The sequence below is a fragment of the Parastagonospora nodorum genome (assembly GCF_000146915.1).
Source record: "Parastagonospora nodorum SN15 chromosome Unknown scaffold_21, whole genome shotgun sequence".
In the NCBI taxonomy this organism is placed as follows: Eukaryota; Fungi; Ascomycota; class Dothideomycetes; order Pleosporales; family Phaeosphaeriaceae; genus Parastagonospora; species Parastagonospora nodorum.
The window spans coordinates 93,313-117,445 of NW_001884569.1; the positions used below are offsets into that span (position 1 = coordinate 93,313).

The window sequence follows — 24,133 nt, forward strand, 5'->3', positions numbered from 1 at the left end:
ATTTCAGGTCATCGATCCGACACTCAGGCGCGGATCCATGTATGATGATATTTCCGTGGCCTCTATGCGTACCATTCTAAGGTTGCAAGTTCGAGACGTGGCTCAATGCGTAATCGTCGCATCAATTGTACCTCCACAAGAGTTGGCAAGTCGAGGCAAGGGGCAAAAAGATGCAACTAGCGTTCTTCTGGTGTGATGGTCTCAGCGCCATTTTCTCGATCCATGACGTCTACGATAAAAATCGCGCATGATTGGACGGGATAATGTAGGGCCGAAGAACTGTTTCGCAATAACTGATGCACAACCGAACACAAACTAACGTTCTGGAGATTCGCGAGCACTCGGCTTGGGTACGCTCAATGAGGAAGTGCAGATTTGCATGCATGCAAGGACGATGAATTTTCGATATCATCAACGATGCAGGATTTTGTCACAAGATGATGATCTAATCACACTCTTTGCCGGGAATCACTGGAGCACAACATCAATCCAAAGGTATTGATTCCAGCAGCGCGTCTTCGGGGTTTATGGGAGCACCTAAGATCCCCACGATCTGTCACTGCTGTTATCATCCCAAACGTGCCGCATGGCAATTGTGTGGGACATTCACTGCGTCTCTGGCCAAGACAATCGAGATATCGTGGCTGACTAACTGCATCATTCGGAAAGTTTTCGAGCAATGCTTCAAGGATATACGGGGTGCACAAAGACATAACGGAAGCGCCCGGCCACACCGCTGCTTTGGGATCGTAGTCCCCATTCGCATGGCCATGCAGACTCGGTATTCCTGAGCAGTCGGTGAGTCTCTCCGCAACCAAGTACTCGGAACCTGCACCATTTCTGTCTCTTAAAGAGCACAACATTATCGTGAAGCTGACCATGATGACGACTCCGGAAAAGACGGACACCACTAAATCGGTTCCAACGTCAGATGCACGTGTGCATAGTCGGCTTTTCGTACCACCCTACTTTCCTTCTACAGTCGGTGCACATGTCTGAATGCCTTGGGGCATTATCGTACTGTAGCGACCTGACATATAGCGGCTCCCACCTGATCCAGATGATCTTGTACGACATGCCGGTTACACTTTCAGCAGGCAATTGACACGACCATGGTGTTGATTGGGGAAACAGGGTTCCGAGGAATCAAGACACGTGAAAACTGTGTACTACTCACAGCCACGCACAGTCACACAAGCCACGTTTAGTCAACGCATCAGATCTCGTAGTGCATATTTAGGCAACCTAGTCCATTACACGACTTCAACGCGGTAGTTGCAGGAGCGTGACATCGGGATTCTGACAGCGGCTGGCCGCTATCTCCGTCGTGCTGGGCTACCGTGTCCCTTTCACATCCTCGGAGATTGATGCAGGGTCTTCCGCCTCGTAAATGCAGCCCAGGTACTGCTGTTCCACGGCTAAACTCTTGGTGGGCAACTTTCGGAGATCGCGTCTAAAGGTGTGAAGTGTGAGATCCTGGTGTCGAGAAGTCCGTCCGGAAGCCTCACCCGGTCTGACACGGGAGCGATAACGACGCGAAGTGGAAGAACGGGCATGCCTATCTATGAATGCGCGAGGTCAGAATACCAAAGTATAGAGTACCTGCTCGAGCCTAATATCACGTTACTTTTCTTAGCACCTTGCTCGTGTTTTGTCATGATAATGGCCTTTTGATATGACATGATTGAACAAGGATGAATGCGCTTCGTCAAAAGCGAAGGTTGGCACTTGGGTTTGCCGCCTTGCAGACAGTGGCACGGCATATTCAACTTGTAGGCCTGACATTAAAAGTAGTGCATGTAAGCGCTGCACCGGTCTTTTATCCTCGTGTGCGGGAAGCCATATGGCATCTTCCGGGAACTGTGGTACAGGTAATATAAGTGTCGGTTACAAATGTAAGCTCAGCAGGGTACACAAAGAGTTAGATTACAACATGTATTGGGTGCTCAGAGAAGCCAGGGTCGAGCCCTCCACCGTACATCTGAAAACAACGCATATAGAGACACTGACTGTGGGATGCTTGCTTGACTTCTGTCCCTACCTGTTGGCCCCGGTTGGCAGAAAAATACACAACCTTAGCGGTTCCCAGGGCTCTGGCTGACAGTGTATTCAATGCAATAGTTCCAGGACGCTCCACTTGGTACCATCTTTATCTTGCACAGCCTATTTGACAACGTGGAGTGCACTTCTATATAGCCCTACAACGTGGCAACAGCGTGTCAACAGCGTGGAGTAAGCGAGGGCTGTTGTGACCCTCACGGCACAAGTCCGCCTGTCGCTGAGAATGAGGTTGTGTACTTTATTACGAAGCTGTCATAGATCAAACGTTAGCGAAACATGTCAATTAGAAGAAGCTCTGGACCTTCTTCACAGTCTGTTTGCACAGCTGTGTTTTCACCCATTAGATGCACTGAAAAGTATCTCGAAGATGGCCATCAACACCACCCATTAGCCAAGCACCCGTTGTTAACAAACGGGAGCTCCACTATTGGCTGCTACTTGATTTGGGCAAAACAACGCTGGGCTGTGTAGCTGGCTATTGTTTGGGCGTGAGCTATTCATGGGTGAGGTTCCACTGTCCGTTTTCGACCAAAGGACTTTGTACATTTGCAAATGTAGTTTTGTAGTGTTATTACCAACAAAGCTTATGATGAGCTTATCATGCAATCTGCACTTGTGTATACATTCTGACGGATTCGCCGAAGCCAGCGGCCTGGTACGTAGGTAACTGAGCACAAAAAAAGTCAGGCAGGATTTGAACACAAAACAACTCTCCATAGACTTCATTGCACGCGCCGAGAGTCCTGTGCTTACGCGCTGTGTCAGCGCCTTGGGCAGATTAGCGCCCTCGCAGCCGGCATGCCGGGCGGCTTCAGAGCTGCACGTCAGCATTCTGTGGGGCTGCTTTACGAGTTGAATCTACAACTCTGCATTTATGATATCTCTATTAATGGAATTGTTCAGCTAATTCATACATTAATATGTTGGCCCATATTGTATGATGCTGTGCCTAGGATTCGTGGGTGGACTGCGCATACATGTCTTATTTGCGACCGCAACTTGTGGCTCACGACAACAGGTGTGGCGAGAATGATGAGGATCTTTCCAAAGGCTTTGAGGATGTACTTCATCTGCTGCTAGATCATGATGTAGATCAAGCAAGGTGTGACGAGTTGAAGAGCATGCTAGCCCCGCTTTGGTTCGAAGCGCAATCGTTCTGCACATAATTCGTTCTCTTTACGCCATCAACGCCACCAATACTTAAGTACAGCTACCCTGCATGATCAGCAGAAGAAGTATCTATAATGGACATTTTTGACGTAGTTAAGATTTTAGGTAGGACTTTGTTGAATGGCTCTCTTTTCCATCTCTTATCGCGACACTGTAAAGCATCGGTGGCAGAGCTAACATGTAACACAACACAAAACTAGGCGAGGAAGTTGAATCGGAGCTGGGTAATAAACGAAATGTAATTGCCATGCTGTCTCTGTGCAAGTCTCAGTGACTGCAGTGCTCCTGCGGCGGGATCGCTCGGCAGTGAGCAATAACTCTCCACCCTTGCTGTGAGTAACCCTGCATGGCGGAAGATTCGGCCTGGACGATTACACAGCTCGGAGTATATAATAATGTTTAGCGAGGATACGAAGGAAGATCAGACACCTTGACCGCATTTGTGGATCGATGCCTAAGACTGCCATGCTGATCACCGGCGACCGCCGGGATTGGCCTTCCAATTGGGTTATCAGCTATGTAAGGGCCTGCGGCTCGTGTCGGAACATGACTGTTTACCACATTAGGCGACTTTGACCGCAACGGTCACATTCAGTCCTCTGAAGTTGGATATTACATGCTCAGATGAGTTTTGATAAGACGCCCGGGTCCACGAAGTCAATCCGTGAATATCTTCGAAAACGGCTCTGTCTTTAAAAACGTATGTCCTTACGGGCAAATGCTACCCATCATAGACAGTTCAGTCTAACAATGGTTCACGTTGGTGCTTGTAGCGATAATTAAGCTTCCCTGTAGCGTTAGTCCGGCTCACAATGGACAACCACCAAGGCTATAGCATTTTTAGTTCCACGCCATCACAGACGCAAGAGTTGATCATGGAGGTGGCTTTCGCTTCTGACAAGCGCGCAGGACTCCAAGAACTCCGTTCGCGAGACTCGAAAGATGCAGAGTACATCCATTCGTAACAATGCAGGTCGTAGGTTGATATGTGCATCTCCAGAACATCGAAACTGCAGACTCCGCTCGCCTTGCGCTGTCGACACTAATGTACTCAGGGGAGGCTTTCGTATCCTTGATTGGCTTTCATCTGGTTGTTCGCTTCCCGGCCCGCGCGTAAGAATATCGCAATGAGCCTGAATGTTGCACCATATAATGAGTATTGAGGATTCAAAGCGGTCTTTCAAGACTCCTGTGGTCATGACTCTCCTGTTTCTATTCCTACGCGATTGTGAAGCAGCGGATCCAGTCTTTTTGCGTTTCAGGAACATGAAACGATAGTCCAATAAAAGACCACCGTGTTTCCAGCTTTGCGGGGTTAAATGCGGTTCGCGAGTTCAACCGGCTGGCGGAAATGTGGGGGCGGATGAAACTAGGCCACACTGCATGTCAAGGCAACGGCGTGTTCCCAAAGCCGAAATTTTGCTTGCAACGATACTTACCGCAACTCGAGCCTCTATTGCCCACCTATGGGTACCACTCGGCGACGAACTTTCCACATGGGATTCTGTTCTAGCGTTGAAAAAGCCGGCGTTGTGCGGCGCACAGGCGATGAACCCTGTTGAGCGAGTCAGTACCCAGGCTCCGTAGTGATCGGCGCTCCGCGAACGTGGGGTTCCCAGATTCGATCCTTCGTCCACAGCTCACAACACTTAGGCTTCCAAATCCAAGAAATGGCGCTCTGCTGTGGAGCGACGACGATCCTTCGTCTGCCACAGGTCTCAGGCAGCCTCAAAGTTACCCCCGACGTATCAGCTGCAGCTGAGCTGCTAAAGCAGTTGTGGACCCCATTTTCGTTTACATCATGAGAGCTTTCGGAAAACGGAAGTGCAGATTACACGTAGACTGAATAGCGCATTTCCCAAGGCCTTAGCCCCCAGTGGTGCCCGCGACGGTAAAGTCTTGAATACCATCTCATCATAGGAGGCATTTCCTTCTGTTCAGCTAGCATGGTAGCTACCGAGGTGGTTTAGAAGTTCGATGATAAGCATGTGGCGGCTGGGACAGGGCGTCGCCGACTGCTCTTTGGTGGTCGATGAATGGTATCGAAGTCGATACCGTTGACTTAATCTCGCATTGCAGCCGACCACCTAATCATGAGTGTCACCATGTGTGCAACAGCGAATGCAAACTATAGCACTGGTGGCATGTGCATATGCTACTGGCAGTACAACCATGGTTGCTGATGAAGCGGTAATGGACGATAAGCAGGTCGGCATCTCTATCACGTGGTGTATGACAGAATCACGTGCTCACAGACAGGGGGCATGGCGCTAAAAGGCTTAATATTGACCTGCGCTGATCTTAGCCTGCGATAATTATAGATGGCGCAACATCGCGCGAATGACGCAGTCCGCACACCGTTCGAAACACAACTGAGAAGATGGCTCACTATGGTATGGGACATGATAACGATGGAAATCGTAGACATAATCGCGCTGGAGGTACTTAAGTGCCTAAGTTTTCTTGAGGTTACCTCATGAGACGATTACTGCGTTGGCGCGAACCTTGCGAGAGACCCATACACCATTAGCAATAACGACGGTTCAAGACAGCGGTACGGAAGAGAAGCTTCGTCTACGAGAGCCGTCCGATCCGATGGTACATCAAGGAGTAGCAGAGACAATTACGCTCTGAAACATGCAGAGATGCCTCGCCAGTATCACTTCTTGGCAGCTGTATCCACGACTCAGCCGCGAGATGCTGAGATTCGCCCGGGCCCATACATGTTCATCACTGCCTACAAGAGCGCTAGGCGTGAGATCCGAGTCGTTTCCACCGCAATAACGTTGGAATGGTAACGGCGTGGGAGTGGCGAATGAGCGAGGAGATGGAAGAGCTTGCGTAGTCTACGTAAGTACCTAAGCGGTCCAAAAAGACAAGCGCCAAAAGTATAGCAGTAAAGTTATCGTATTGTTAAATACATTACGGGTGTACGGCTTCGCTGTCTTTTACCAGGGGCGCGCCGACGCGCATGAGGGTTCGGTTCGCGGTCTTGGTGGCTGATGCGGGCTGCGCGGGCTGCGCTTGTAACCCCGGTTCAGCACGAACCCTCCTCCACCACCTACCAGCCTGCGGTGCAGATCTCAAGATGCATCCCTGTCCTTCCTGAGTCTTATCATCAACGCTGTGCAGCGTCCCCTTGTCGCCCAAAGAAGCTGTGAGGCTAACTGGCTTGAGCCCGACCCGCCCGGACGCCTGGTGCGCTGCATGTAACTGCGATGCACTAGCTCGTGGCTCTGATGCAGCTGGGTTCCTCGCAATTGATGAATACATCGCTGCTAAGATGCATAATCAACGCTCCCAGTTGGGAAACGCACGTCCGTCGAATCCACCTGGATACTCCAGATACCCACTGGTTCTCGTGGTCGTGTTGAGAAATCTTCACCAACGCTGAACCATACATGCTCCTCGTCTTCCTTTCCCTCTTCTGTCGCCTTCTTGTTGCTACACTCAGGTGTACTGACTGGCCTGTCGGCATCGCTGTGCTACTGTGCCAACTCCTGTTTTGTTCACTTCCCAGCAGCACCTCGATCTGACGCCACCACAGACAACTTCAGTCGTGTTTCTGACATTCCCGGCAGACTACGTCTTAGACTCGACCTGACGTTGACTGTTTTCTCCGTTAGCCCCATACCGGTATTGCTGGCCGCCTTAGCTCGACCGCTCGTGAGATCAACAGAAAGCAGAACGTTATTTCGAACCACTTAAGAACTGATATTGTCTCCGCCCACTCCAATCGAGTAATCCAGCTGTGTCGCTGCGCCATTTCAACGCTTTCTCAATCGTTGTTCCTTCCTCCTCCAGCGACCCTTTCCCATCTTTATGAACGGAAAGCTCGGTACGCGCTAAAGGGTTATTGCCAGCTCATTGAAGCTGACCGATTTGATTGCGGTCGTCATCTTCCTCTCGTAACCCCCCACAATCGGGTTTGCTTCTCATCTTTTCTTCCATCTTTAATCCACAATGGTGTTCTGCACATATTGCGGGTCCTCCTTCACGAGAGACGAGCATCTAGAGAGGCACATCTTGACTCGTAAGTGATCCCCACGTCCTCACCACTCTTGGTTTACAGCGACTTCATCAAGTCGTGTCTGGCGTACGCGTTCGTTTGCTAATATTTTGGTCCGAAAAGATACCAACATTAAGCCTTTCAAATGTTATACCTGCCACATGAGCTTCGCTCGACGGTAAGCAAGGCCATTTCATCTCCCCTCTCTTCGGTCTCTTTCGTAATCGTGCAAGCTGACATGCTTGTAGCGACCTCTTGCAACGCCACTACACCGTACACGGCCGCAACCAGAACAACGAAGAGGGCGTGCAAATCCAAGGCATGATACCGAAGTCGGCTGGCCGAACACCCATCGCATGCAGCAACTGCGCAAAGACAAAGACAAAGTGTGACAAGAAGTTCCCATGCACTCGATGCGCGCAAAGGAATCTGACATGCACACTGCGTCCCACTCGCCGCGCGTCCAAGGGCATGCAAAGAGCTGCCAGTCCAACCGCAGGTGGTCCTGGAAGCGAGCATTCGAGTCAATCGGGTCCTTCGGCTGCAAATTCACCAGCCCATGACGCTCAACCTCATCAAGCGACGCAACTTCCTCCGCATGTCCCAGGTGGTCCAGACAGATCTCAGTCGTCTTCCGTTACACACTCGAGAAATCAATCCGTATCGCAGCCAGTGCAGCCAATCTCGAACCCGAACCCCGAAGAGAGACCTCTTCAGATACCGCTCCCGAACACTCCGACATTCTTCGAGCAACCTGTGCCTCACCACTCAGCACAAGTATCGGCCAATGGTATGAACGGATTCGTTGCTTCGACACCTATGTCTGGCTACGACGATTTTGTTCAAACTGTACAAGATCACCCCGAGAACGAACCCAATCCACAATTCATGATGGATCCTTGGACCACGATGGCGATGGGCAACGAGTTTGACCCGATGCGAATCGACCCTCAGCTGATGATGTCCATGAACATGGATATGAGCATAGGACCACCATCAGACGCAATTCTTGGCATGATGCCTGAAATGTCCCCAACGCAACCTTTTGGGCCTGTGCAGACACCACTTCAGACCCCACAGATGGACGAGTCTTTCTCCGACCTGCAGATAGGAAGCTCCGCAGCCATGTTCTACCCATCCAACAGGCATTCATCGATTGCTGATGCCGGCATCCCTGACCTTGGTGCTATTGTTGCAGCCCAAGATGGCTGGACAGTCTTCCGCTGTACGCCATCAATACCCTCCAGCTCTTGTCCGCGCACTGCAAAGCTCAACTTGGAGCGCCTAGAGTTGAGCCTCCGGAATCATGAGGGCTGGAGCAACTGGACTCCATCATGGGACGAGTCAGACTTCCAGCAGGGCGGCCAAGTAGCAGTATCGAAGCTTGGCGAAGCTGCACGAGATAAGCTTCTTGCGATCACCCAGAGCTTCCTGCACAAGGCACTGGACATCCACAAAGATGGCAGTAGCTCTGCTAGTAGTGGAGAATCGCCAGGATCAATCGCTTCCGGCACGAATTTTATCCTTCTGCCGCCCGGTCGTGTTCTGGAGTTCTTCCTGCAGTCATATGCAAACTCTTTCGAACGCTACTACCCAACTTCAGCACGTGGTGTGCTGGATGCAAACGAGCTCATGAAAAACTATAACGACAAAGCATCGAGTTTGTTGATTCTGATGATGATAGCTCAGGGTGCCATGAACATTCCATCTGTCGAAGCGCGCTGGTTGACTGGTGGCCTCACCGAAGCTTGTCGCATCTCGCTTTTCGACCTCATCGAGAAGAACATCATCATGGCTAGTGATCCCATCGTACTGCGGGCAGCTCTCCTGTTTACTGTGCAGGCGGGATGGAGCGGCGACAAGTGGCAAATGGACATAGCCATGGGCCAGCGGGGAATGTATTTTGCAATGCTTCGACATTCCGGTATCTTGGAAACACGGCCAGTGGTTCCGGTGCCGCATATGAACGGCAATACGACGACAGACATGTTGTGGCAAGACTGGATACAGCGAGAAAGCCGTAGTCGGTAAGTGGTGAAAACTTTGCCCGACGTCACGTGGCCGTCACTAACACAGTGTAGCCTCATCTACTCTTGGGTCATGGTCGACCAAGACTTGTCTTTGTTCCACGATACTAATCCCCTTTTCTCGGTAACGGAGTTTGGTGCTCCTATGCCAGATGCGGATATACTCTGGCAGGCGCGGACAGCGGCCGAGTGGTCAGAAACGTTCAACCAGGTCCATGCGTTCTCGAACGGTCACTCCTCGGTAGGATCAGGTGCAAGACCTCTTAGCCTAAGGGAAATTTTCAGGTATTTCCTGGATGATGAAATCGTCATCCAGGACTTGCAGGAGATTCATCTCACTCCCATGCACCTACGTCTCTTATTGCATCCGTTGCAGACCTTGGTGTGCCAGTACTGCCAGCTGCTCAGCTGTTTCTCTGACAGTGTGGCTTCAAGGTCGCGTAACAGGGCGCTGACTGCGGCATCGACTCGGGTGCGACTCGAAGAGGTGCAGGCGCTGCTCGGACGGTGGTTCGACTTAGCGAGGCGGTACATGAAGTGCAACCCGATATGCCCCATGATGCAGGCGAATCTTGTTATGTTCCACCTCATCAGCATGAACGCTGTGACAAACTTCCCGGAGATTGAACGACTTGCGCGACGAGAAGGCTTCGACAGCAACTTCCAGCAGATAATGTGGATGCACAACAAGTGCCTCTCCGACGTTCAGGAGGCCATCGTGCACGCTGGACAAATCCTCCGCTTGGTCCGAGAAATGCCTCGAGGCATTCGTCCGCCATGGTGGGCTGGCGCTGTATATCGCGCTGCACTCGTTATGTGGACCGACTCGCTGGTGCGTAATGAGTCTACAAGTCCACGTCAACAAGGACATTTTCAACCACCCAACGCTACCCTTGCGATAGACCAGCTGACCTCGGACCACCCGATGATCCTCCGATACGTGTCCCGCAAAGAGGGTATCCCAACCCTGACCAAGCGCGATGGAACGATAGTGACGATAGACAACAGCTTTGCAGTACTGTCTCACTGCGTCGATGTCCTTGACGAGGGTGTCGCGACCCGATTCTCGGATGGTATCCGTAATAAGCTCGAGAGGTTAGCACGCGGCTGAGCACTTCCCTCATTACTTTCTTTTTTGTCTTCATTTTGTGAAGTGGATTACAGTGTCTTTCGATGTAAGGACTTTGGTTGTCCACTGCCTGGGTTTCATGTCCATATCTTTCATAGAATATCGTCGTCATGAACATCGACGCTGCATGAGCGAGGGAACGGAAGGGTCTTCGGTGTTGGTATTTCACACGGCGTCGGGTGGCGAAACTTGTCCTGATGGTGTGCTTGGCACTTGCGGATGTCGACTGCACTGCAGTCGCGTAATGTATAGTACATAGACATGATGACCAAAAAGCTTTAGCAGAATGAATGAGCTTTCAGTACGTACCTCAATGAGACGATGATAGTGTTGATGATAAGTGATGAACGGACTTGGTCACAAGCGGGGTGGGTGATGTCCTTCCACTCCGTGTTCCAATGAAACTTGATGGCCGACCGACCTTCAACCAAGGTGGCATAATTTCTCATACTTCTCCCATAGTCAAGTCTTCCATGCGGAGTTCAGCCGGCTGTCAGCAACACTGAGGTTATGGCTTGCTTGGTTTTCTTAGGTGATGAGCACATATGCTATCTCTCCACTCTTCAAGCGTGCCTCTGTCATGCCTGTTCAGTAATTACGTCCGAAGACACATCTTTCTTCCACGCTTGTGTTTCGGATGAGATGGGCATGTGTCGTAGTGATGTTGCTGATTGGTTTCTTCTACGCCTGGAGGCTGATTGCGGGGTCATCAGAGTAGCCTATGTGGTTGCGGTATCGGGCCCTGTGCAAGGGCGGCAACATATAGCGGGGGCGGTCCAATGGTGTAGGTTATTAGACAGGCTACCCATCATAAAGCTGTGTATGTAGAAAGAACTCGTAAGCATGAACACATGAAGAAAAGAGCTTGGAAGTCGAAGGGAAGGTGTATGTGAAGATGTTGATTATCCTTAGCACTTGCAGTGCAGTAGCTACATCGATCAAAAGTCTTCGCTGGAGAATTAAGAGATCCTTCTTCAGAAGAAGACCATGATTTCAATGCACGTACCTCATAGTCTTATCATACATTCGCATCTCCTCCTTCCCGACCGGCACGCATAGCCTTGGTCACACCATACGAGCTCTGCACTACACTTTAGGTTTCGAAACGTACCGTTGATCCCCGACAGACTATGCGGCAGCCGAAGATCGTCATTGTGAGTCAGCCGAATGGTACGTTTAAATACACCACTTGGACTAACTGGAAGTGATTGTGTCTCGAAGCTTCCATCAGAAAAAGTCGTTTCCAAGGCTATTCGCACTTTCTTCTCAGTCGTCGTTGTGGGAACTGCAGTGATACGATGCACCTCCGTTTCGTATCACATGAGAATTGAAGTGCCGAGATAGGCGGCTAGAGTTCAGCCTTCTGATTGTAAAGCTTACGCGTTCCATAGGCCAAGTCTTCAGTGATCCAGACAAACAGCTGTGAGGGAAGGGGAAGCGAATGGGCTATCTTCATGGCAATACTAACATCGTTTGATATAAGATCAAGCCTCAACGCCATGGTATCAGTGGCACTCGAACGCTCTGGATCTCGATGCATGGAGGCTACTGCTCAATCTGATACGAACACGAGGAGAGCTAAGCCTACGGGTGCCCGCACTATATATGGCTTGAGAAAATATGGGCCATCAGAAGAACGATGCGAGCGTTTCTCTAAGGACCGCATCTACTTCCGCAGTCGCCTCAGGACGTAGACACCGACAACGGTGAGTCGGTGACTGTTTTCCACCGTCTACAGCTTATCTTTTGTCTCAAACTAGTAATAGCATCGCTGGAAAGGGCATTCGCACTCTATTCTTATTTTCTGGACGCCTGCAAATTGTAGATCATGCGTGCCAGAAAGCGTTCGTTGAAATTGAGCTTGACTTTCGTCGGACAGTCAACGGGTATGACTAGCCGAAGCGAAGCCCGGATAGACCAGTGGCTGATCCTGACTATGTCACAAAGCTTGAGCAATGTCCGGTTTGGCCAGCCGGGTAGCTCCAATATGCTTCAAGTGAAGACTGACATGGATCATGGCCGGCTTGACTCCCGAAGGCACTAAATCAGTGCAAGGCTCTTCAAAAGAGAATGATCAGCTGTCAGGATGTTCACAACCGAAAAAATCACCCGGTAATCACGACCTTTGCAGCTTCCATATGCAAGGCTCAATGGATCAATGTTCGGTGATTAATGTGCTGGCAAGGCGCTGATGAGTCCTGCTCATTGTGTCCTTGCGTCCTCGAACACATTTCTCACTTGTCTTCTACGGAGACGGAGAATGCACTGAGGGGAAAGCGATGCGCTTCAGGGGTAACTCAATTCCCCACATAGGAGCCTGAGCCTTTCTGATGGATTCCTGGGCTTGATTCCGACTGGGGCTATCAGTTGATGTGCATGCTTATTGCGGTTATGGCGGAGTCCCATTCGATCGTAATCATCCTTCAGTGGTCACTACTTACTCGCCCTGCAGGAAGGGCCGTTTCGTCATCACGCTGATCATTGCCGTTTGACACATGATGCGATCACCTTAAGGCTGGCTGAATCTACTCAATCATGTGCATAGAGCCAAGAGTGATGTGCTTTTGTATTCATGCCGCATCTCGTCCATCGCAGTCCTCACTGGTAAACGACACCCTTCACCGACCGTAAGAAGCCTGTTAGAACTGATTTGATTGGATATTGGTACTATGCAGATCAACGATTCGCAGGTTTCAAGGAATTGCGCATGTCTAGACTTGCGGCAAATTTCACCACAGCACCGGCACACCTCCACCAAGCCATGCAGTTCCCGCGGCTTGCCAACCCATCATACCATGTCATCGTCGCGGCTGCGACACTATAACTACTCGAAAAGGCTAATGAGATAACCTTGTGGCAGCCGCCAACTCACGACACGGCAGTCCGGGTCACAGTCGTAATACTGATGAATTGCAGTGTAGTCGGAGAAAGAGCATCGAGCTGACGGGCAGGACGCGGGCTCTCGACCGCGCTTAAATATATACAGAGTTTGCTCAACGATACAAGCTGACTACATACCAAACGCATCGCGATGCATGGTAGCTAGAATGTTGGCTTCAACTCGAAATCGCAACAGCTTCATCATGAAAATATGGAGCACATGAGACTAAGTGTTGCTTGCTTAGTAGAATCCTTATTGCTCGAAAAGAATATCCATTTAGTCACTTATGATCTGACTCATCAATCCAACTCTCTGCTTCATGAAGGAGTATGAGGATGAGGTGAGGTTGGGATAACGCACAGGCCTTGGAGCGCGGGGAGCCGAAGGAAACAATCATCGATTGCGACAACAACTTCGCCCGAACTCAAAACAAACCATTACCCGGCCGCTGCCGAGCCCCACAAAATTCAGTGCAGAGACATTAGACGGGACACCAAGGCTAGGGATGGGGAGCCATAGTGATGCGACACGTTGACGTATCGTGTAACACGCGAGGGGGAGTAAGGGAAACACAGTCCGGATGACACCTCGACACGCCGCATTATTATACTAGTCACATGACGGTCATCGCAGACGTTGCAGTCGGAAGAGCGGTCGTTCTCACCGCGACACGATGGGATTCTTCAGGCACAGATTCGACATTGCGGGATGCATGATGCTTTCCCGACATAACATTGGACTGCAGCATTGGCTTTCACCACCTGCAGCGATAGTACCAGACACTCACGGTTTACAGCCGAACCCGCGCCTGCACTCATGTTCTCCACAAATCGCAAAGTTTCGACACCTAGAAACGATTAGTTTGTTTGCAGTCGATAAAAAAAGACGAATACTCTCGTGAAACAAATGTATGCCTCACGAGCGAAACTTTGGTGTTGTTCGCCTGAGCCTATTTTGGCCGCAAACCATCCAATCAGAAACAGCCCCTGAGTGTATCGGGCATCGGCCCCTCCCCCCGGACATCTCCTCTGTCGCGACAGAGCACTCGGTGGGTCCTCTACGGGGCTCAGACTACCGAAAGTATGCGGCTCAGGTGTGATGTTTCAGCTCTAAGACCTCACGACTGTCGGAGGAGATGGTATGGACCCGAACCGGAGGCAATTAGTTGGGGGAAATCTATGGATGTTGAGCACTGGCGGCAGTTTGAGAGTAAGGGTACTCCTTCATGAGCTTTGAGTCCGCTGGAGTGCCGGATGGTGAAGGGCTATATATGTGGGAGCCTGCACCTCTGCATTAGTATCATCATCAACACTTTCATCTCATCAACAATAAGACCTTAGAGGCTTCTGCAGAATAATCACCAATACCTTCACACATTTCACTCAAAACACACACACACAATGGCTGCTATCGAGCAAACATGGAGCTTGGAGGGCAAGGTTGCTGTTGTCACTGGCTCAGGTATGCATCTCCAGAAAAGTAAACACCCAGGGGCTCGACTCTAACCACCTACAGGGCGTGGTATTGGAAAGGCGATGGCCATTGAGCTCGCCAAGCGAGGCGCTAAGGTCGCCGTCAACTATGCCAATGCCGTCGAGGGTGCCGAGGCCGTCGTGAAGGAGATCAAGGCATTGGGCAATGGCTCCGATGCCGCCGCATTCAAGGCCAACGTTGGCAACGTCGAGGAGACCGCCAAGTTGATGGACGACGTCGTCGCACACTTCGGCAAGCTCGACATCTGCTGTTCCAACTCCGGTGTCGTTTCCTTCGGTCACTTTGCCGATGTCGAGCCTGAGGAGTTCGACCGCGTCTTCAACATCAACACTCGTGGCCAGTTCTTCGTTGCCAAGGAGGCATACAAGAGGATGGAAGTTGGTGGCAGGATCATCCTCATGGGATCCATCACTGGTCAGGCAAAGGGTGTGCCAAAGCACGCTATCTACTCCGGATCAAAGGGTGCAATTGAGACTTTCACCAGGTGCATGGCTATCGGTATGTTGCATCAAACAGTTGTTATTCCCAATGACATACTAATATGACCTCAGATGCTGGAGAGAAGAAGGTCACCGTCAACTGTGTGGCACCCGGTGGCATCAAGACTGACATGTACCATGCCGTATGCCGCGAGTACATTCCCGGAGGCGACAAGCTCAGCGACGACCAGGTCGACGAGTTCGCCTGCACATGGTCACCTCACAACCGTGTTGGCCAGCCAGTGGACATTGCCCGCGTTGTCTGCTTCCTTGCTTCCAAGGATGGTGACTGGGTCAACGGCAAGGTCATTGGCATTGACGGTGCTGCCTGCATGTAAAGGGTTGCTTGTTAAGATAATTTGCACGATCATGGTGAATTGAGCTATGGGTTGAATATCAAAGCATTATAGGCGTTTTGCTGAGTCGATAAGATGGAATGATAAGTTTTGAAAGAAACACTTTCTTGACATGCTTTGGTCGTGAAGTGCATATTCCAGTATTGAGCTACCCAGAATAAGAATTGTGAACAGACTGGACGAATTATCGGTCAGATGCTGAAGTATTTGCTGAAAGTCCAAGGCAGCTGTCCACAAGCTTGTCCCATTACAATGCATCCCAGCTCCACGGCTCCGGTACTAGCACTGCCCAACAACAAATATACATCACCACTAAGACGTCATATAAAGATTTACATGATGAAAGTGGACCAAAAGCAGTACCTGCTTGAACCACAGTTTCTTAAACAAATGCTTTGAAGGCCCGTCCAACTGTTTCAAGGTCTGTATAACAATCGAAAACAATGTGAAGCACCGCCAGGTTGCTAGTTACGGGAGCTCAAGACATGGCATAAGAACAAATCGATCGCTCGTATGTTAATGAACAGACAGTTAGGAGTCGATGAGGTAGATAAGGGAAAGGACCAGTTTGAGAAAGAAGACCATGGCAGTGTGTTGACCGGGTATGCCAATGTATATGTAAAGTGTACATATCGGACCATGAGCTGGTTATGCGAACACTCCCGTGACATTGATTCCCAATTCCTGCTCAACAGGCGCTCTCCAGACTGCATCCCGTCTCCAAGGCTGAGATCACTGAAGAGAGGCAGATAGGATACTCCTTCCACGCCTCCTCGCCAATATATATCGTGTCACTCTCGATCTCCTCATCCATTCGAGACCGCATGGTAGAGAGTTCAATTGTGCGCGTCTCGGTGTGGAGTGCCTCGTTCGATTCTGGCTAGTTTTAGTTTCGAGCAAAAGACCCGTACTCGAAGACCTCTGGGAGTGACCATTGATTGAGAGCACACTTTTTCTATTTGTTTCGCTTGGTCACCACGTTCGCTCTTTTTGCTTACATGATCAGTTGACACAGGTAACAACTCTTATGGAAACGGAAGATTGCGGAGCTGAGATGAACGACGAAGAAAGGATGGCTCAATCCTGATGGTATTCGTAGACTGTTTCACCTTGACACTATTCAAGATTAGACTCTAGCGGCCTAGACCGCATATCATGGTTCTGAAAGCGCCATTAAGAACGTAGAGGGAATTGAGAAGAAGCCATCTAGTTGATGCACCTGAAGAATCTATAAATGAATATGAACTTGACGTCTCAAAAAGTATGGAAGTGTGGCCAAGGTGCTGTAACGCTGGGCCATCAGCACGTACCCCAGCATGTCAGCTTTAACAAATGAGTATGATCGCTGCGACGAGTGATTCATCAAGTTGCAGCTCCTCCAGTAACTTCTTTTGCCGCTGCCTCTGTAGCTTCTCCTGCAGCTTCCTCTGTAACCTTTTCTGGGTCTACGTTGAGGTCCCAATCGATGCCGCCACCCTTGCCGTAGCGCTGCTCGAGCCACTGGTTGCACTTGGTGAAGTGATGACAGTCAAACTACGTTCAGTCAGTACTTGAGTCCCCCTAGCAAATCCATTCGGACGACTTACGAAACCCCTCGACGCGCTTAGCGGGCTAGGATGCACACTCTTCAAAATGAGATGCTTGTCCACCGGAATGCCCTTGGTCCTGTTCTGCGCAGGCGTGCCCCAGGCCAAGAAAGCAACGCCATTCGTGCGCACTTTGACCACGGTATCAATAACCTTTTGTGTCAGCAGCTCCCAGCCTTTGCCGGAATGTGAGTTTGCTTCGTTCCGACGAACTGTCAGACAGGTGTTCAGGAGCAAGACACCGCGTTCTGCCCATGGGGTAAGCAGGCCGCTCTTGTTTGGCGGTGGCTTGTAGTCTGGGTAGTCGATTTTGAGCGCTTTGTAGATATTCTGGAGAGACGGTGGGGCGGGTGTAGGTGGGCGGATGGAGAAGCATAGGCCATGGGCTTGATTCGGGTTGTGGTAAGGGTCTTGGCCCGTGATGACGACTTTGACAGTGTCGAGAGGCGTATGTCGTGACCTGTTCGACCATGAGTTCTTGTCCATTATATTGGTAAAGTCACGGAGACATACCAAGAGTATACGTCCTTCATAGGCGGATATATGGTCTTTCCACTCTTCAGCTCCTGCTTCAAGAACCTCTTCAGATTGAGGAATTGGGGTGTAAGTAGCACATCTTTGAGATGTGGTAACCAGCTCTCATGGAGTGTCTCGAGCTCCAATTTCAGGAGATCCTTCTGCTCTTCAGTGAGCTTTGCGACCCACGCCTCGCGGTCAAACTTGGCTGCTGCCGCTGCCTTTGAATTTGCAGCTGGTTTGGGTGCACCAAAGAAGGCTGTGATGCTGCCATTCGCTTTTGGCTTCTTGGACGCGTCAGTTGCCGCCTCGCCAGCCTTTCGCTTGAGACTCATTTCTTCTTGAAGCTGGAATTGAAATTTTGGATGGATGTCAGATGAAATGAGAAGGAAAGACCCCAATGGCAATAGAGTACGTCGATGATGTCGTGCAAAAGCGATTAGGGTTGCGGGAGGACGATATATTACATTTCCAGCCCCAGGCGTTCAGTCGCGTCTTAGGTCGCGACGACGGGCCGACTGGTCGAATCTCTCCGGCGTTCCTCGATTGGCTGCGCAGACGTGTCGCACCACGTGACAGCGTGGGCGCGTGGGCGCGTGGACGCTCGGACCCATTACGTCAGTGCAAGCTGGATCCTACATCTCCTCCTTTGCAAGGATGCGAACAGGTTGACATGAAATGAGAACCGCTGGTGCCATGTACGAGAGCAAATCAGACGCGATGCTGCGATCGATTGGCACGGGACTGCCGTTAGGGTCGCTTGCCCGCAGCTTGCCCCCGTTTTCTGACGTGGTGTTGCCTAGCAGAGCAAACACAAGGTAAAGGTGGAAGGGCTGTATATATAAGAAGATCAGCTTTCGAAATGATTGCCTGTCTTCTTCTTTCTACTGCAATTCACTTCTTCTTGCTGCTCTCACTCCCGCTAACTTGCTTACTCACATAATCCTTCTTCAACAAAATGGCTTCTTCCAACCCTTCCAACTTCGCCAACCTGCCCAAGGATGAGCTCCGCGAGATCGCTGCCAAGGGTGGCCATGCTTCTCACGGTGGCGCTCACACCAGTGACTCGGCCAGCAATGACCATGCCGGTCGCAATGCAGATGGCACCTTCACCAAGGGCTCGAGTGTAGCGAGTGAACTTGGTGCTCAAGGCGGACATGCTTCTCACGGCGGAGGTGTACGTAGCAACTCCAAACTCGTTCAAGTGCGATTCGCTAACAGACCATCAGTCTAACGGCGGTGACAGCCATGCCGGTCGCAACGCAGACGGTACCTTCACGAAGGGCTCTAGCGTTGCAAGCGAACTCGGTGCGCAAGGTGGACATGCTTCTCACGGCGGAGTCTCCCATGGCAGCGATACCCAGGCTGGCCGCAATCCCGACGGTACCTTCACCAAGGGCTCTGATCTGGCCAAGGAGCTTGGGGCTCAGGGGGGACATGCAGCTCATGAGCATCAGACCACGGCTGACGATGGTGTAAGTACGAGCGTGGAGGAGGTGAAAGCCACTGGCTAACAATTCGATAGCGCAACCCTGACGGCACGTTCAAATCGGGTAGCAAGCTCGCCCACGATCTCGGTGTTCAGGGAGGCCATGCTGCTCACCAGCAGTAGAGGCCACTAAACGACCGATGCGGATGACCATCTGCGTACAAAATATGGCAAGATCAATGCCTGAAAGATATAATGTAATGAGATAATGACCCAATGGAAACCATGATCCAAATGCATCACGCCATGTGCAGCTTTCAAGCTGACATTTCACTCTTACAGACACTAGTATTCTCATCTTGCCGCCGCTCGCCAGATTCTCATCCTTTTATTCACCAGCTGATTACTTATGAAGTTGTTTTAAATGCTGAGGCAAACTTTGACGTTGCGCTTTCCGTGGCTGTGTTCAGAGGCCAAAAAGTATCTACTGCGATGACCGCCAATCAAATCTTAGGAGCCTCGTGAGGCTGAACTACCCAAGGCACCGCAAGCGAGTCCGGCCTTCAGCAGCACATGATCAAGTACGGACGAACTTCCTTCCCTTTTCTCCTCATCCCACTGACCGAAAGACATGTACTCACAACTAGACTCCTCGCGCAAGGTAATCCGCGTCCTCAAACTCTTACCTGGCAACTGGAGAGACGATATCGAATGCCACCTATCGGATGTATCACTCTTGGACCAGCCTTGCTACAAAGCACTATCATACGTGTGGGGCGAAGTCCAGCACGCAAAACCCGTCAACGTCAACAACCAGCCTGTGACAGTGACGCAAAACCTGTATGAAGCTCTTCAGCGTATTCGTGAGGAAGAATCAATGGTAACTATCTGGATCGACGCTCTAAGCATCAACCAAGCGGACCTCGACGAACGATGTGAGCAGGTACAGCTCATGAAAGACATTTACACTTCTGCTGAAGAGGTTCTGATATGGCTCGGATACGGTGGCTATCGCCGAGCTCCGGAGACCAAACCAAGAATGTACCATTTTGCAGGCGATGAGATGGACATGACAATTGTGGATGAATACTTCCAGAACAACGACACCAGAGAGGAGAGCGACGACGAAAGAAGCAGCATCGGGGCATTTGTGTATCTCTACCTAAGCGCTGTCAATTTGCACATGCACGAGATGCCATTCTTCACAGTAGATGGCGGCGAGGTGCAGGTCCAACAAAATTGGGTCCAGGCCATGCAAGCTCTCGACATGATCAGCGGTGTGCCTTGGTGGACGAGAATCTGGGTCCTGCAGGAAGTGGTGCTCGCAAACGAAGCAACCATGATCTACGGGTCCATCGCAGCTCCTTGGAAGGTGTCTGCACGCGCTGTAACGAACCGTCTCATCCACGATCAATTTTGCTGCCATGTATTCGTCGACTCCTACCTTAGAGAGACGTTGCCCAGCTTGTCTAGGTTCAGTGGCGTCCAGAGTGAGATTGGATATCTACGGGCTCTTCGGGCAGAGAGAGTACCGCTATCATTGTTGCAGATAATGTCCATGGCTCAAGGAAGAAAGGCAAAAGATCCTCGCGACCAGCTGTACGGGATGATAGGGCTTGTGACAGACTGGTACGGCGAAAAGCCACTGCTCCCTAACTACCGCCTAAGTTTTCGAGATATCATCATGGAGACAACCGTTGCACGGCTTCAAGGCACTAGAAACCTAAATGGGTTGATGGGCTACTCGAGTGATACTCCTGGCCTACCGTCGTGGATCAAACAGGCCAGTAATTCTAACGACTGGAAGATCAAACAATTCGACAGAATCAGTCAAAAGCATCTTTGCCGCGCGGCGGGTCCGACGATGGCAAAGGTCGAGCAAACTGGCGACACTTTAATAGTGGACGCATTCGAAGAAATCGACACAGTTGCATCCGTGGGAGCAGCCATGTCTCAAGAACCCGTCTCTTGGCCCCATATTGTGGAAGTGATCAAAGAATGGCGCTCTATGATCAATGTACACGAGGACGATCGATACATGGGGGCAGGCCAACAATCCTACCAAGAGGCATTCTGGAGAACCCTACTCAACGACTGCATAATGGGTCCAGAAAAAACGGAGAATCAGGGCCAAAATGCCAGTGTAGTTCGAACTAATTTCCGGCGGCTAGAATATTCCGATATCGCAGGTGTATCAGAGGACTGGTGGTATTGGGCCCAGTACATTTCGCCAGGGAGCAAGAACATGCATGACGAGACTGGGATTTCGGAGCGTGCCTTGGACCGCACAAAGATCAGGATGATCAACGAATCTTTCATGATGGCGACCGCTCTACAAACCTTCTTCGTGACGAAAGCTGGCCATATGGGCATAGGTCCAGCATATATATGCCCTGGAGATGCGATTATTCTCATGCTGGGTGGCAGTACGCCGTTCTGTATAAGAAGCAACAGCGCTGATTCTGGCCAGAATGCAACACTAGTTGGAGATGTGTATGTGCATGGCTTGATGGACGGAGAAGGAGTTACGGAGAACTGGCAAGAGAAGATCATACAAATCTCTCTGACATAGGCAAGCTTGGCCGCAACCAGCTAGTGCGGTCTCCATTCGCAATTCCAAAGACCACAGACACGATGCGTCCAAGCTAGATACCTCCTTCACCCGACGATAAATCGCTCTCGAGTCCTTCGTGTTCTCTAGCTTCCACTGCTATTTGTCCTTACTACGAACTACCTCACATACACCAAGGCAAGCTTCCTTCAACATCCGAGCAGCGGCAATCCCCATGTCTGGAAGCACCGAAAACTGCGAGGAATGCTGTTAGTGCGAAGCCGCATGCTAGCGCATCTGTCATCTACCACTATCGGAGTCTACGGAGATCGAAGTGCGTCGATTTAAGCGGATACTTCCGACGCATTTGAGCCGCGTTAGCAGCGTTCCGTACACTTCTCAACCATGCAGAAGGAAAAACCCGGTCGAGGCGCATCACGCGTTCGCTTCCTCAGCACATCCCTAGCACAATGGCGCACGCCACACTGCCCTTTCACCTCGACGCCAACAACCACACGAGCGCAAAGACCCCCACATCGTTCCTCCAAAACGTTATCCTCGAAGTCACAGAGCTGACCACTCTTTCACATCTGGAGTATAGTGCCAGCGCCCAGAACGCTTAGATAGGACAAGGCGTGATAAGCATGCCGCTAGCTTAGCGACGTACCCAATAACGCTCTCCCAGCACGCCTAGGGCCCCGGCGCAAACGAGGAAGCACGGAGGGTCCAGACGTACGGGGAGCCCGAAAATGGGTGAGCACGCCATTTCGTGAGGATATGCGCTTAGCGGGCTGAGGATGAGGATGCGGGAGGTGAATGACTTAAAAAGGTCCTTGCTCGCTGCTGCTGCAAACGGATACTAGGATGTTTTGTGCGACGTTGCGACATACGACTTGATCTTCGCACTGCGCTTTCTTTTCCTGAGGCTTGAACTACAAAATGACGACTAATTTTCATGATGAGAAGCTCGATAGAGAGGCGGAGGTCGATGTCGAGGCTCTGGATTCCGATCAGGATAGCACGACACAGGCGATCAAGGCCCTCGTCCAGGAAGACCATGGCCACGATATCAAGCTGCGCACTATGTCCTGGCAACGCGCCGCATGGCTGCTCGCGGGAGACCAAGTATGTCTTGCCATCATGGCGCAGTCATGGTCATTATCGTACGTCCAAACACCCATCTCTTCTTTCCCACTGCTAACACCTTCACAGCGTCCTCGGCTGGGTCCCTGGCATAATCACCATGCTCGTCGCCGGCGCACTCTTTTACATCACCTCCCTAACGATGCACAAATTCATCATGAAGCATCCCGAGATCCGCGACATCTGCGACTTCGGCTACCACGTCTTCGGCAAATCGAAGATCGCGTACGAATTCACCGCCGTCATGTTGCTCCTCAACAACATCATGCTCATTGGTTTCCACGTCCTGACGGGCGCCAAGGTGCTCAACACGCTGTCGGACCACTCCATGTGCACGGTGGCGTTTAGCGTTATCGTTACTGTCATGGGCGTGGTGATGAGTTTGCCTAGGACGCTGAATCATGTGAGCTTCATGAGTATGTTCAGTGCTGCGTGTATGGGTATTGCGATTCTGCTGTTCCTTGTCTTCGCTGGGATCGAGGACAATCCGCTGTACGGCTACAATGGCGTTTTCCCCAAGGAGCGGGACCGGTCAAGACGTATGCGTTTCCGCTCGATGGGAACGACGTTTGTGGCTGTCATGAATGCGGTTCTCAACATTACGTTCCTTTGGGTTCCGCAAATTTTGTTCCCGACCTTCATTTCGGAGATGGAGAGGCCTCAGGATTTTCCCAAAGCGTTGGCAGTACTCGGTGGTATCTCAGCAGTCTTGTTCATCATCCCGCCAGCGATTGGATTCCGGTATCTCGGACAGTATGCGACTGCTCCAGCATTCGGCAGCTTGGGTCCAGTCGTTTACAAGAAGGCTTCGTTTGCATTCGTCATTGTTCCTACGCTGGTCATCGGAGTCATCTACGCCAACGTCAGTGCCAAGTTCGTGTACAACCGCATCATGGGCAAGAGCAGGCACGCGCACAGCAACACAGTTGTCGGATGGGGAGTGTGGATCGCCGTCATGGCTATCATCTGGACTATCGGCTTCATCTTCGCCGAGGTTATTCCTTCGATGGGTGACTTTCTGTCGCTACTTGGGGCGGCTTTTGACTCGTTCTTCGGCTTCATCTACTTTGCCATTGCCTACTGGCAACTGTACAAGGGCAACTTGTTCCGCGGGGCTAGCAGAAGCGTGATGACTGTCATTCACATCTTTGTAATGTTTTGCGGCTTGTTCCTGCTTGGGCCCGGGTTGTATGCTGCTGTTGAGGCGATTATCGATGACTATGCTGGTGCAGTCAAGCCAGCGTTTAGTTGCGCAAACGTTGCGATATAGACGGTCACTGATGTGACCAATATGTTCGAATG

At 51.0% G+C, this 24,133-nt stretch overlaps 12 protein-coding genes across 12 annotated transcripts; 7 read left to right on the forward strand and 5 right to left on the reverse strand.

Annotated features, from left to right (window-relative positions):
- Positions 1 to 484: 484 nt before the first annotated feature.
- On the reverse strand, positions 485 to 881 carry SNOG_11984 (hypothetical protein; the record flags this gene model as incomplete). Its single annotated transcript, XM_001802163.1, has 2 exons — positions 485 to 553; positions 654 to 881. 2 exons carry the CDS (start codon positions 879 to 881, stop codon positions 485 to 487), a joined length of 297 nt encoding a protein of 98 aa, XP_001802215.1.
- A 3,162-nt stretch (positions 882 to 4,043) lies between these two features.
- On the forward strand, positions 4,044 to 4,277 carry SNOG_11985 (hypothetical protein; the record flags this gene model as incomplete). The annotated part of the gene is made up of 2 exons (XM_001802164.1): positions 4,044 to 4,180; positions 4,232 to 4,277. 2 exons carry the CDS (start codon positions 4,044 to 4,046, stop codon positions 4,275 to 4,277), a joined length of 183 nt encoding a protein of 60 aa, XP_001802216.1.
- Positions 4,278 to 6,153: 1,876 nt separating this feature from the next.
- Positions 6,154 to 6,709, reverse strand: SNOG_11986 (hypothetical protein; the record flags this gene model as incomplete). Its single annotated transcript, XM_001802165.1, has 3 exons — positions 6,154 to 6,444; positions 6,549 to 6,675; positions 6,696 to 6,709. 3 exons carry the CDS (start codon positions 6,707 to 6,709, stop codon positions 6,154 to 6,156), a joined length of 432 nt encoding a protein of 143 aa, XP_001802217.1.
- Positions 6,710 to 7,401: 692 nt separating this feature from the next.
- Positions 7,402 to 10,378, forward strand: SNOG_11987 (hypothetical protein; the record flags this gene model as incomplete). The annotated part of the gene is made up of 4 exons (XM_001802166.1): positions 7,402 to 7,418; positions 7,489 to 9,138; positions 9,322 to 9,508; positions 9,644 to 10,378. The coding sequence occupies 4 exons, from the start codon at positions 7,402 to 7,404 to the stop codon at positions 10,376 to 10,378; spliced, it is 2,589 nt and encodes an 862-aa protein (XP_001802218.1).
- A 1,036-nt stretch (positions 10,379 to 11,414) lies between these two features.
- On the reverse strand, positions 11,415 to 11,549 carry SNOG_11988 (hypothetical protein; the record flags this gene model as incomplete). The annotated part of the gene is made up of 2 exons (XM_001802167.1): positions 11,415 to 11,477; positions 11,508 to 11,549. 2 exons carry the CDS (start codon positions 11,547 to 11,549, stop codon positions 11,415 to 11,417), a joined length of 105 nt encoding a protein of 34 aa, XP_001802219.1.
- Positions 11,550 to 12,641: 1,092 nt separating this feature from the next.
- SNOG_11989 (hypothetical protein) lies at positions 12,642 to 12,893 on the reverse strand (the record flags this gene model as incomplete). The annotated part of the gene is made up of 2 exons (XM_001802168.1): positions 12,642 to 12,750; positions 12,838 to 12,893. The coding sequence occupies 2 exons, from the start codon at positions 12,891 to 12,893 to the stop codon at positions 12,642 to 12,644; spliced, it is 165 nt and encodes a 54-aa protein (XP_001802220.1).
- Positions 12,894 to 14,677: 1,784 nt separating this feature from the next.
- Positions 14,678 to 15,588, forward strand: SNOG_11990 (hypothetical protein; the record flags this gene model as incomplete). Its single annotated transcript, XM_001802169.1, has 3 exons — positions 14,678 to 14,738; positions 14,793 to 15,269; positions 15,323 to 15,588. 3 exons carry the CDS (start codon positions 14,678 to 14,680, stop codon positions 15,586 to 15,588), a joined length of 804 nt encoding a protein of 267 aa, XP_001802221.1.
- Positions 15,589 to 16,968: 1,380 nt separating this feature from the next.
- Positions 16,969 to 18,043, reverse strand: SNOG_11991 (hypothetical protein; the record flags this gene model as incomplete). Its single annotated transcript, XM_001802170.1, has 3 exons — positions 16,969 to 17,139; positions 17,193 to 17,652; positions 17,706 to 18,043. The coding sequence occupies 3 exons, from the start codon at positions 18,041 to 18,043 to the stop codon at positions 16,969 to 16,971; spliced, it is 969 nt and encodes a 322-aa protein (XP_001802222.1).
- A 623-nt stretch (positions 18,044 to 18,666) lies between these two features.
- Positions 18,667 to 19,320, forward strand: SNOG_11992 (hypothetical protein; the record flags this gene model as incomplete). The annotated part of the gene is made up of 3 exons (XM_001802171.1): positions 18,667 to 18,885; positions 18,938 to 19,183; positions 19,234 to 19,320. The coding sequence occupies 3 exons, from the start codon at positions 18,667 to 18,669 to the stop codon at positions 19,318 to 19,320; spliced, it is 552 nt and encodes a 183-aa protein (XP_001802223.1).
- Positions 19,321 to 19,768: 448 nt separating this feature from the next.
- Positions 19,769 to 21,709, forward strand: SNOG_11993 (hypothetical protein; the record flags this gene model as incomplete). The annotated part of the gene is made up of 1 exon (XM_001802172.1): positions 19,769 to 21,709. One exon carries the CDS (start codon positions 19,769 to 19,771, stop codon positions 21,707 to 21,709), a length of 1,941 nt encoding a protein of 646 aa, XP_001802224.1.
- A 449-nt stretch (positions 21,710 to 22,158) lies between these two features.
- On the forward strand, positions 22,159 to 22,311 carry SNOG_11994 (hypothetical protein; the record flags this gene model as incomplete). Its single annotated transcript, XM_001802173.1, has 1 exon — positions 22,159 to 22,311. One exon carries the CDS (start codon positions 22,159 to 22,161, stop codon positions 22,309 to 22,311), a length of 153 nt encoding a protein of 50 aa, XP_001802225.1.
- Positions 22,312 to 22,627: 316 nt separating this feature from the next.
- Positions 22,628 to 24,101, forward strand: SNOG_11995 (hypothetical protein; the record flags this gene model as incomplete). The annotated part of the gene is made up of 2 exons (XM_001802174.1): positions 22,628 to 22,813; positions 22,899 to 24,101. The coding sequence occupies 2 exons, from the start codon at positions 22,628 to 22,630 to the stop codon at positions 24,099 to 24,101; spliced, it is 1,389 nt and encodes a 462-aa protein (XP_001802226.1).
- Between the last annotated feature and the right edge of the window lie 32 nt (positions 24,102 to 24,133).